Below are 13,005 nucleotides of genomic sequence, written 5' to 3'. Positions count from 1 at the left end.
GAGAAACTACAGGAGAAAGGGGAAAGTTCTTAGGGGCTGGACGGAAAAATAATAACTTCACTTAATACCCCAGTTAAGCTGGTAAGGACGTGGAGATTGTGATCTTTATGGGCTGTGGTGTGTGACGGTTCTAATGGAGGGGAGAGGGGTTTAGATCTGGTGTTTGTTATTCCTGTTTAAATGCTGCATTATTATTCTAGGTGAGTTAGAAAGGGGGTTGACTTGGACAGGGGGTTGGAAAGGCCTCCTGCCTATATCCAGGCCCAGAGTGGACCCACTCTGTCTATACGACACCTTTACGGGGGTTGGGGGGGTGGTCATTGAGATCTACATTCACAATCTCCCCTCAAATCTCTGGCTAGGCTAAGATGACCCTTATCACCAGGCTGGCTGTAAAATTGCTTTAAATCACTATTTTATGACAATGATTTGTCCGCTACATTTGTTCCAAGAGGTTGGTGGATGTCGTTTACTTTGAAATTACGTGCAGATTGAAAACTGATATGTTTTGACTGAACCTCTACCATCAGATTGGCCTCCCTCTGTTTGGTTGTTAATCTGACCTTCTGACTGCTAACCAGCTTGGTGTTTCTGTCCTGTTTCATTGGTTGGATGTTGCTTATCTTGCATGGTTTATTCAAACCCATGACTTGGATGCAAGTAAATGCCCTGAAGGGGAATATCCTGTGCTGTCTGCTTAACCTGTATTAAGCATCTTACAAGAGGAAATGATACAGAGCATTCTGATCTGTTTTCTCTGTGTGGTATGGTGCATCGTGGTGCAATTTGGACAGACCCTGGGAAAATAAAATCGAGTTTTGGAGAAAAAATAAATCAGTTTTATTTCTGTGACAGCTAGAATCTTTTGTGGGGTTGTGGTGGGGTGTGGGGAGGTGCTTGTCACTTGCTGAGACTCAATGATGCTGTTGTTGAGGAATTTGTAGTGTACCCAAAACACTTCCCTATAAAAGGTGGAGTGGGAGAGCAAGTGTCATTGGTCTTTCCCTCTGCTACCTTAGGAGTAACACTGATGGATGTGGAGCAATTAATTGATAATCTTGTTTTTCACTTAAGGAAGGGTGTGCAGATATACTCAACCACTCTTCTAAAAGTAATCAATGTGGAGTCCCACTGTATGGAATGGGGAGGTGGGGTGTGCTTGGCATTTTAAATTAGTGCTGTAATAGCTCTGTGGGCTCAGATTTGTTGTGTGTGTTACTTGCAGTCCTTTTTGAAATTAAAATGAAAATGACACTAAGTATAAATTTTTTTCATAATCATTTTGTTGACATTATCAAAGATGAATGCTTCGTGCCTGCATAGAATCCTTAGGTACATTGTCTTATGAGTAATGATTGGACAGGCTGACCTTCTGTTCATTTGAGTTCAGGACAATGAGAATTGAGCTGTTTGAAGTTAAGATTCCTGAATGGTCTTAATAAAGTGAACATGGGAAGGATGTTTACCTTTTGAGAGCTAGGAGAACTGTTAAAATTGGGGATCATGCTTTTAGGACCAAGATGAGGGATTTTTTTTTTCTTGAAGGATTGTGAGACTTTGGAATACTCTGCCTCAGAAGGTACTGGAAGAGGAATCGTTTGAATATTTTTAGGGAGGGGTTGGTTCCCTTGCTTAAGATTACTGGAGATAGATGGGAATACAGAATTTGGAACACAAACAGATGATCTTGATCAATGGTTGTGCAGGCTGGAAGGGTTGAATGTCCTGTTGCTGCTCCTAATGTATTTGTTAATTTGAATGTGGCTTTGGAGCTAATCCCAAACCTACATGGCTTTCCACAACGTGGATAAGGTTGAATTGTTTAATTTATGTTTTGTTTGTTGTGCCTAGTCTTTCTCACCAGCCATTTGTCCTTAGCTATCTGTACTCTTTGCTGTTGGAAGGAAGCGATGCCACTACTTGAGGCTGCTACCTGGGTTGTTCTTTCTTGCACATTTTATTCCCAGTCTGCGGTAAATGTCCCATATTTCCTGAGACTTGTCTTCAAGCAGTCTGTGAACCTTAATCTAGGCAGACATCACAAGCATATCTGAGTTGAAGTTGTGAATACGTCACAGTCTTGGGGATTTTAACATCCATCACACGTACTGCGTGTCTGCTGTATTGGAGCTGGGGTTTGATGAGTGTCTACTTCCAGGGATTTCCACTCTTTGAAATGCCATTGTGTTGGGCACCTCTTAAAATTAATTTGTAGAACTTGGGCCTTGCTGGCAAGGCCAACATTAACTGCACATCCTCAATTGCCAATAGGACAGTTAAGAGTCAGCCACATTGCTGTGGATCTGGAATCATGTCAAGGCCAAACCAGGTGATGATGACAGATTACCTTCCTAAAGTTCATCAGTGAACCAGATGGGCTTTCACAACAATGGACAGTTTTTAATTCCAGATTTTTAATAAATTAAACTCACATTTTACTGTCTGCCATGGTGAGATTTGAACCCATCTCCCGAGAGGATTAGCCTGGGGTTCTGGATTACTAGCCCAGCAACGTTATAATTACATCACTACCTCACTGTGTCCTTCCATTTGATGCCCATGATCCAAATACATCTCAAATGGAACCTGTTCAATTGCTTAATGTACCTGGTGTAAGTTTGTGTAGGTCCATGTTTTTATATCTTGCAGGTAACGCTATAGAGCATCCATCATCTTGCTGCTGTTCAGGAGTGCAGTGGTCCTGCTCTGTTTCTGCCTTGACTCAGGCCAGCAGAGCAGAGACCAAATCTCAAAGTTTCCTGCTGTAAATGTCTCAGTGCCACTCCACAACACAACAGAGAGTACAATTCCCCTGCATTTCTTCCAAATACTGTCGTGGGAACTTGCACATGCTTCTGAGATAGTGAATGGCTTGTAATTTAATGTCTGCTCAATAAAATGGTACCTACATCAGTGTGGCAATCCCTCAGTATTGCACTGGACCTTCAGCTGATTCCTAGGCAGTGTACTTTTGGGAACGTTAGGCACAACAGCATTGGGCTCTTGTCTAATGCCTCCTATTGTCCGATAAAATGCACGCAATGTTGGTCTACGTGGGAAGGACCAACACTCTGAGGCAGGGCTGAGAGCTTTCTGTAATTGAAACATTTTTGAGCAAGGAGAAAGTGAGGACTGAAGATGTTGGAGATCAGAGCTGAAAAATGTGTTGCTGGAAAAGCGCAGCAGGTCAGGCAGCATCCAAGGAGCAGGAGAATCGACGTTTCGGGCATAAGCCCTTCTTGAGCAAAATTGGGGACCCAGGGGAAGGGAAGGGAAGGGATATTAGTATTGCTTTGAACATTTACAATTGAATATTGATGGTGCTCGCTTCAAGAAATTATATTAATTCTTAAACTGTTTCAATCTGGGGACTGACCTTTCCTCTGCACTGCCATCTGGTTTTCAGTCAGGCCTCCAGCGATAGGCTTAGTATTTTCTCTCTTCCCAGTTCAATTTGAGAACAGCTTAATGGAGTTTCTGAAAGCGTGCAAGTTTCAGAAATAAAGTTTTTGTTTTTGGTTGCCAAAGTGTGCTGTAATTTGCACTCAACATTATGTTTCCGGTCATAGTCTTTATGACACAAATGGCTCTCCATGGAGCCGTTCCATTTCTCCTCCCTAGTCCTGTAACCCTGCCATTTTAGTGCCCTCAAGTGTCCATCTGATTTCCTTTTTAGGTCAAATCGACATGTTCTGCTGCTGGTCACAGTCCAAAATCTCCTGTCCCAAACGTTTAAGTGGTGACATAATTGTATAGAGGATCAGTTGACTGTTTCCTGGGATGAGGGGGTTATTTTACAAACAAATGATGTACAGGTTGGGGCTGTATCCATTGACGTTGGAAGCATTGATTGCTGATATTATTGAAACATGTACGATTATATGGGGACTTGATAGGGTAGATACTGAAAACATGTTTCCTCTTCTAAGGGGGGGTTGTGGGGCTTGGGGGGAGGTGGGTGGAAGTCCAGACTCAGGAGACATAACTTTAAAAATACAGGGTCCCCCATTTAAGGTGGTAGATGAGAAAAAAATTCTCAGGCTTGTTGATCTGTACAATTGCTTCCCAGAGAGAGTAGAGGCTGTGTCTTTGAATAATTTTAATAGCTAGCTTCTCAATAATCTGTGCTCTACATCTCTATGACCCAGTGACTCTAGAATCAGAGAATCCCTACAGTGTGGAACCCACCCAGCTCCATTCCCCTACTATCTTATATTTAAACCTGACTAATGCCCCAAATCTACATATCCCTGGACACTATGGGCAATTTAGCATGGCCAGTTCACCTAACCTGCATGTCTTTGGACTGTGGGACAAAACTGGAGCACCCAGAGGAAACTCAGACAGACGCTGGGAGAACATGCAAACTCCACACAGACAGTCGCCCGAGGCTAGAATCGAACCCAGGTCCCTGGCGCTCTGAGCCATTGTGCTGCCCACAGTTGTGAAGAGAGTCAAAGTAACTGACTGTAAATGACCAACCGAGTTGTGTGCTCCCATTCCTAATGCATATGTTTGTATCATCATCTTGCTGCTATAGTTCAAAGAATGACGTTGATATTCGCCCCTGAAACTTATGAGGGTTAGGTACCAGGATTCTAGTTACTAGGCACTCACGAACAAGGGGCTTGTCATAGAATCGTGGATTCATTATTGTGCGGAAAGGGGCCACTCAACCTGAAGAGCATCCCACTCAGACCCAGCCCCTCATCTTATCTGTGGAACCCCACAGATAAGATGGTTAATCTACCTAACGTCCACATCCCTGCACACACTCTCTGGCAGTTTAGCGTGGCCTATCCACATAACCTGCACACCTTTGGACTGTGGAAAGAAACCATAACACTGGAGAAAACCCAGACAGTTATTCAGAGAACATGCAAAAAGGCAGTCACCCAGAACTGGAATCGTACCTGGGTCCCTGGCATTGTGAGGCAGCAGTGCTAACCACTGAGCCACCATACTGCCCGAGAAGGAGGTATTGAGTAATTCACTGGAGTTTAGAAGGATGAAAGGTAATTGCATTGTAACACACAAAATTCTTAGAGGGATTGTAAGGATAGACGTGGGGAAGGTATGGCTCAGGGAGCCTTGAACTAGTGGTCAAAGTCTCAGGTTAAGGGATGCTCCATTTAGGACTGGGCTGAGAATTCTCTTGGGAGGGTTGTGAATCTCTATAATTCTCTATCCCTGTGTAATGGTTAGTGCGTTCAAGGCAGAGGATTTTGGACTCGAGGAAATTGAAGGGATGTGCAGACAGTATGGGAAGGTGGACTTGAAGTCAAAGATGCAGCTGTACTCGTATTGAAATGTACCGTAGCCTTGAGGGGCCAAGTAGTTACCTTCTGCTCCCATTTTCTACATTTCCAGCTTAATTAAAGGAAATGGGATAGGCACTGGGGTCAGGTGGCAGGTAATGCCATTTAAATAAATGTACCGTGCTGACGACAAGATTCAAATTCCACACAGCGTTCATCACAGGTTTGTAAAAGCTGCTTGGTAAAAGAAGATAATCACTGAGAAATGGGAAGCAACCCACTGGGCATAGAAAGTTGATTGAATGCAGAAAATGCAGAATGGTAAAGAACCAGAAGATGCAGATTTAAAGTGATCCGCTAATGAACCAAAGTATACTTTTGAAAAATCATTTTTATGCCAGCAAATGATAAGGATATGGAATGCTCTTCCTGAGAGTGTGGGAGAGGCAGACTCTGTTGGTCTTCCAGAGAAAATTGAATAATGACGTGAAGAGAAAAAGTTTGCAGGCTCCAATGAGAGGGGCAGGGGAAATGAACTTAGTGAGTTGTTCTTGCAGAGAGATGGTACAGACACAATGGTTCAAATGCCCTCCTATGCTATAGCCATTCTATGTTTCAGTAGTATAATTCTGTGAAGCAGCTTGGGATACTTTATTGCGTTGAAGGTGAATGAGGACAAGATGTTATTGTTTCTTTTTTTGTGTGTGTTGGGAATAAGAAATGTATTATTCTTTTGCAGAGTCTGTGTTCCTTGCACTGAGGCAGTTTATACCACATGATAACTGTACTAGAGGATGAAGTGATTCCTCTGTAATCTGGAATCAGAGTATAGGGGTGGGGGGTGCACTACATTTGGACTCGGGAACCCTAGAATGGGAGGGGGAGAAATTGCTTCTGATTGTGTTTAGTGACACCAAAAAGCAGAGTATGTGTGTTGGTTTTGGGTAAAGTGAGGATTGAAGTTGACTGTGTTGTCCTTTTCAAATCAAATAGTTTGCAATGACCGTCTTGATCAAGAATTATTTGTGAAGACTGTTTGTTTGGAATAGTCAGAAAGTAAGTTCATGTTGATTTCTCATCTTTTTCCCCATAGCTTTTAGAAATGCTCCTGTATTTCTCAAAAACATTTAAACTGCAGCAGGATTTTTTTACTCTTGGCATTTTGCAAAAAAAAATTGATTTACTCTCCTGTCTTCCTGAACATACTGCCTCGAGCAAATACCTCCCATTCACCTGCCGGACTCCTAAATTCTTGCTTCTGCAATTCTACATGAGCCTACATAAGATGTGTTGTTGGGCTATTGAACTGGGAAAGGCATCCCATCTGAGTGGAAATTAAAGAGAGGATGTTGGAAGTGCTCTGCAAGTCAGGCAGTGTCTATGGAGAGACACTGAATAGAGTTAATGTTCCAGGTCAACGACCTTTTATCAGAACTGGGAAAAGTTACTGGGATTTGACCTGAAGGCAGGGGTGGGGTAAGGACAAATGAACGGCTGAGTCTGAGTAGCAGACAGGAGAGATTGCAAGACAGCAGAGCTCGATCCTGTTTTCATTGGACATTCATCCAGATGTAATTACTGGCAGTATCGCTTCACAGTGATCAGGAGCAGGAAGTAATTCATTTTGCTCTCTGTTCCTGACTCATGGGATGGCCCAAACTTTATTACTGAGCGTTTATATCAAAAAACTTCTCATGTGGCCAAAGTTCTCGACTGTCAAAGAATGACTGCTTTTTAGACTCTGGCCACTATTGTTTTATAGGCCACCATGACATCTGTCTTGCATGTAGCAAGGTCTCATGAGCAACAGATGAGATCAATGGAGAGTTATTTGTTCATCTTTCAGCCAATGCCACGTTTAGGTGGGACCATGGGTTAGATGAAGGAAAGTGTCTCTGACATTGCACTGTTCTGTGTGTCACAGTGGTACTGATGAAAACTGGGGGTTAATGTTTTCAAATCCTTGTGTGATCTGAAACACTCCACCTTCTGACTAGAGTAGCAGAACTTTCAGCAGGACCATGCTGACATCCCAGGTAAGGTCAGCACAAACTAGGAAAAGAGTCTTGGAGGATGTTGGGTTTGTGTGGTTCAATCCCCCACTGCCTAGCAACTTTTAAAAATCAAAGCACTTTTAGCTGGAACTCTGGGTTTTGAATCTCATCGTACTTTTTTGTGTGTACAAAAAGAAAGGACGTGCATTTGTGTAACACCTCTGATGGCCTCTGATCATCTCAAGTAATTTAGATTCAATTAGTCATAGTCCTTATTCTAGTCATACAGCACAAAAATGGACCTTTCGGTTCAACCAGTCCATGCCAACCATAATTCCAAACCAAACTAGTCCCCCCTGCCTGCACTTGGCCCATATCCCTCTAAGCATTTCCTATTCGTGTACTTATCCAAATGTCTTTTAAACGTTGTAAGTGTACCTGCATCCATCACTTCCTCAAGAAGTTCATTCTACACATGAACCATTCTGTGTTTTTAAAAAAAGTTTCCCCTCATATCTTTTTTTCAAATCTTTCTTCTCTCACCTTTTAAAATTAGGCCCCTGAGCCTTGATATCCTCCACCCAAGGGAAAAGACATTGGCCATTCACTTTTCTGTACCCTTCATTATTTTCTAACCTCTATAAAGTCACTTCTCAACCACCTACACTCTGCCCCAGCTTATCTAACCTCTCCTTATAATTCAAACCCTCTATTCCCAGCAAATCTTTTCTGAACCTTCTCCAGGGTCAAATTAACTAAACACTCTTGTTGTGTCAGCTGTTTAAAAACGATATCTAATTAGTCCCACACTCTCTCTCCCTGTAACCCTACAAAGTTCATTTTTGGATGTTGAGAATATGTGGTTATCAATGTAATTCTTCAAGTTTTGTAAGGTTGCATTCTATGTTTCTGCGATCTTTTTAATAAGATTTAGATTAGATTTAGATTTAGATTAGATTAGATTACAGTGTGGAAACAGGCCCTTCAGCCCAACAAGTCCACACCGACCCGCCGAAGCGAAACCCACCCATACCCCTACATTTACCCCTTACCTTACACTACAGGCAATTTAGTATGGCCAATTCACCTGACCCTGCACATCTTTGGATGGTGGGAGGAAACCGGAGCACCCGGAGGAAACCCACGCAGACACGGGGAGAACGTGCAAACTCCACACAGTCAGTCGCCTGAGGCGGGAATTGAACCTAGGTCTCTGGCGCTGTGCAGCAGCAGTGCTAACCACTGTGCCACCGTGCCGCGGAACTTAGATTTCGCTTAAAGCCAATCCTCCACTTATTGTTCTGACATGTATGTTGTGGTTCACAGGTTTGTTTCAGGCACGTTGTTCCACCCACTGACCTCGTGTTGTCGAAGGTGGACAGTGAGCACGAGCTCTCCAACGTGACCCAAACCCAGGACAACATCTCTCAAGCACTAGAGGCAAAGGAAGAACAAGGGTGGAGAACTCCCATGTGGTTTTGCCTGACTGGACTGTGTGGAACGGGAGCAATGTTGTGAAGCTGTGCACTGGCAGCCCAGTGGAGGCAACGTGTGCTGATGCAGGTATGCCCCCGTGTTTGCTGGTTCTGAGTAGGTCACTGCATCATAGCCACATTTCATGGTGTCAGCTGTAGCCTTAGTTGGAGCGCCCCCATCTCAACGTAAAATGATTGTGGGTTCAAGCCTACTTTCAAAGACATGACGCTGCCATTCTGAAGTTTTGGTTTCTAAATTGAAAGAGAGAACTTCGATGACTGGAATTTACATTTCAATTTGTATGCAGGGAGTCATGCTTTAGTCATGCATTCTCTCCTGAGCGAGAGAGGAAAGGAAAGTGGAAGAGGCAGAATTAACTTAATTTGCTTCTGTTGATTTCCTGTCAAACAGCTGCTCTGACAATTGTCCAAAAGCCTGGACTGCTTGCTGAGGCTGGAAGTATGTTGAAGTTTTTGTCTCGCTGTCACTGATCAGGACAAATGCAACTTTGAAATATTCTCAGCAATTTATGAGACAGGGGATTTTAAAAAAATGCTAATTACTTGGCAAGTTGGCTCTGACTCACTGAGGCATTGCTTTTGGAGAAAACAGTGACTAAACTCCCCCAATGTCATAGAATCTCTACATTGCAGAAAGAGGCCATTCAGCTTATCGAGTCTGCACCAACCTTCTGAAAAGCATCTCTGTAACCCCACTTTTCCCCTGGCTAATCCACCTAGCCTTCATATCTTTGAACACTGTGGTGCAATTTAAAATAGCTGATCCACCTAACCTGCATGTCTTCATCCTGAGTAATATTTCTTTTCTTTGCACATAACAGATCACTATCAATGGTGAGCCATATCACTGGCTCAACTGAGTAACTTAGATTTGTTGTTGGTGTAGCTATAAGTGCGCTCAGGATTGTTCAGCTCATGCTGTTCAATTGTCTGTTCGGGAAGATATAAATACATGCGGACCCATTCTCTTCAAACAAAAGGAATATGCTCAAATGTTGTGCATTTTTTGAGTAGCTTTTGTTTTCCCTTCAGCATTCTCCATGGTCATGCAGGGCAGCTGATCAGTCCTTTCTCCTTTTAGTATAAATTGTGTGGTTGATTGATTGAAGTTTGGCATTCTTGCATTTGGCCTGATGAGTGCAAGACAAAAAGCTTCAGTGATATCTCTCCCTTTTCAGACATATGCAAGCTCTATGCCTAGCTCTGCTAACAGAATTCCCAACTTAATGTTGAGTAGTCTGTTGTCTCTCACTGGAGGAGAAAGTGAGGTCTGCAGATGCTGGAGCTCAGAGATGGAAATGTGTTGCTGGAAAAACGCAGCAGGTCAGGCAGCATCTAGGGAACAGGAGAATCGACGTTTCGGGCATTAGCCCTTCTTCAGGGCTAATGCCCGAAACGTCGATTCTCCTGTTCCCTAGATGCTGCCTTACCTGCTGCGTTTTTCCAGCAACACATTTCCACATCTGTTGTCTCTCACTGTCTAAATGAAGCTCTGAAAAATGGCACTGGGCAGTTGCATCATAGGTATGAGTAGAAGCTGAAATCCAGCATTTCCAGGTAAAGGAGTGAAGGAATAAGATTAAAGATCAAACTGCCCTATTAACATCCTATAATTTTTTTCTCTCTCTCTCTCCCTCTCCCTCTCCCTCTCCCTCTCAGCTTCCCACTGGGATTGTATTTTCAGAATGCAGTGGCACACGTGATGGAAGATGTCCTTCCCAGCTGTAAATGGCTTGGATGCTGTCCACGGTAGGCCCATTTATAAAATTATCCAGCATGGAAGGAGATCATTCTGCCCATTATGTCTGTGCTGGCTCTTTGAAAGAGCTATCCAATCCAGTCTCCCTGCTCTTTACCCACAGAATTGCAGATTTTTCATTTTAAACCATGTATTTGGTAGCTTTTAGCACATAAGTTGATTTTTGAAGCTTCAAAAACACTCTCCAATTAAGTGAAGGAGGGGTTTGATTTAGAATTAGGTTTTATTGTTACATGTGCTCAAATATAGAACATAGAACATCATAGCGCAGTACATGCCCTCAGCCCTCGATGTGCGCCAACCTGTGAAACCAATCTGAATCCCAGTATGGGAGTACAGAAAAAAGTGGACAAAGTCAGCACTCCTCAGCATCATCTTGGTTATAAAACCAAAATCTCAACAGAAAAACAACAGAAATAAAAGAAAAGCAAAAGGTAGGATAAATGTCTAGATCTCCAAACCTGAATCTTATCTCAGTAAAGATTTTTGGAACCACTGATGCATGCACCTGGGCCTAGCCATGGCCTGAAGACTGGATAAGCCTGTGAATCTCTCATCGATTGCTGGGTGTGCTTGTTGCAATTGATGCTGCTGCCGCCTCTGATTGCTGGAGGAGCTTTGCCACCAGTGCCGGCCCCAAACGCCAGAAGAGGATGTCCTTGCTTCTGCCTCCAATCGCCGAGAGGAGCTGTGTCCGCCGCTGCCTCAGACCGCTGGGAGGTTGCTGTCATTCCACACATTGTTTGTTCTCGCTGCTGTGCTGAGTAACCTGCCGCAAAAGGCTTTAAAGAAAAAAAAAGAGGAAAAAGCAGAAGTTAAAAGAAAGAAAGGAAACTGGAGCAGACGAGCCCTCACACAGTCCTGCTGCCGTATTGTTCAAAAGCTTTCAAATTATACACAATGTAAAAGAGAACCGCAGGTGTGCATGAGCACCCTTTTTACTGATCTCCACGTAGATTCTGCTCTGTTGTAGCATGTCTTAAAATCCCACACAACTGTGTAGTGCAGCCTCTATTGCCATTTGATTCCTTGTCATCATTTATAAAGTAAAAGAAGTTTAGTGAGGTGAAAAATTGAGAGTTTCATCTAAATGAAAATAGCATGACATGGTTGGAAAAGGAGTTGAACTTAATTCAGCAAGTATATTCCGAAACATGATTTTTGAGTCCTGAAAAGTTGGGCCTGATACACTGAGCTTATATGTTCACTGGGATTTAGGTTATGAAATTCCCTTTTGAAAGTTACTGTTGGCACATTTTCCATTGCCTTTTCAAGCATGGCATTCCAGAACATCATAACTTGCTATGTGACCAGTGTCTCATCTCCCCTCCGATTCTTACCAATGAACTTCAAATCCACAGTTGAAACAGTTTCTTCTTAGCCAATATGTCAAAACAATTCATGATTTTTAACAGCTCCTGATAAATCTCTCTTCAACCTTCTCTGTTCAAAATGAGAACAATTCCACTAGTGGAAGGTTCAGCAGCAAGAGGGTACAGATTTAAAGTAACTGGGAAAAGAGACATGAGGAGAAACATTTTCATGTAGAAGGGGTGTTAGAATCTGGAATGCATTCCCTAAGGGTCTGATGGAAGCAGATTCAATGAAGATATTCAGGAAGGAATTGGCCATGTATCTGTATAAAATTGTGTGTCGACGCTTGGGTAATGGTACTAGATTTGTTACTCTTGTGTAGTGCCAGCACAGATTCTATGGGCTGAATGGCCTCCATTTTGTGCCATAAGTATTCTTTCTTGCTCCTAAGATTTTGTTCTCAAACAAGTCATAATCTTTCAAATACATAATTCAGTTTCACTAACTTTAGGCAGTTTTGAATTTATTTTATTCTCTGCATATGTTTTCAGAAGATGACCAAAGTATCACAGAGCCTGTCGCAGAGGACAGCGCTGACAGCCCACAGCATCATGTGAAGGAAGAGGAGGTGGAGGAGGGTGGTGACTCCGTCACCACGCTCCACAATGGTACATTCTCCACCGAGCCAGAATTCTCCCTCAGTATCTGCGGTAAGACTTATTCAAAGAGAAAGGAACTGTTATTTCAAATGATCGTCTGGAAAAATACATCAACTCTACTTTGACTGAACTGTTGGATCAGAATTCACTTGAATTAAACAGAACTGGTATATAAGATGTTTTATTGGGAACAGGAGTATAAGGAGCTTGATGCACAGAGGTTAAATAGATAACTCAGTGTTCAAAAACTTTCTATTTGAGCATTGCTGAGAAAAGAGGGACATGTTGCCAGGGTTCACTGGAATAAACCCAAAAATGCCAGAATTCATATAATCTCAATCATTTGTACTTTTCTTCTATGGAGTACATTGTTGTAATAATTTAAAATTTAACATTCTTGCATTTATCCTGATAAAATACAAAATGGGAGCTTCAATAACGTCCTTTTTTTCAGCACAATTCGGCTTTTTATTTATTATGATCATCCCTCATGTTTCACATTGAATTATACAGAGAACAACACCG

General features: G+C 42.6%; 1 protein-coding gene across 2 annotated transcripts in view; it reads left to right on the top strand.

Moving 5' to 3' along the window:
* The window catches only part of LOC122542201 (oxysterols receptor LXR-beta-like), a 46,849-nt gene continuing 33,844 nt past the window's right edge, over positions 1-13,005 (top strand). Inside the window, exons 1-4 of one of the 2 annotated variants that reach the window (XM_043679664.2) lie at positions 1-81; positions 8,579-8,815; positions 10,408-10,497; positions 12,373-12,531. In XM_043679664.2, the coding sequence (XP_043535599.1) occupies positions 10,458-10,497; positions 12,373-12,531 (199 nt within the window). In that variant the 5' untranslated portion in view covers positions 1-81; positions 8,579-8,815; positions 10,408-10,457. Of the gene's footprint in view, positions 82-6,289; positions 6,315-8,578; positions 8,816-10,407; positions 10,498-12,372; positions 12,532-13,005 lie in introns of those variants that run through there. The other variant, XM_043679665.2, reaches the window with a different exon arrangement.

The sequence above is a fragment of the Chiloscyllium plagiosum genome, unplaced genomic scaffold, assembly GCF_037043375.1.
Source record: "Chiloscyllium plagiosum isolate Xiang-an unplaced genomic scaffold, Cpla_swu_hap1 HiC_scaffold_33, whole genome shotgun sequence".
NCBI lineage: Eukaryota > Metazoa > Chordata > Chondrichthyes > Orectolobiformes > Hemiscylliidae > Chiloscyllium > Chiloscyllium plagiosum.
Note: the sequence above shows the minus strand (reverse complement) of the source record. Positions and strands in the feature narration are given on the sequence as shown.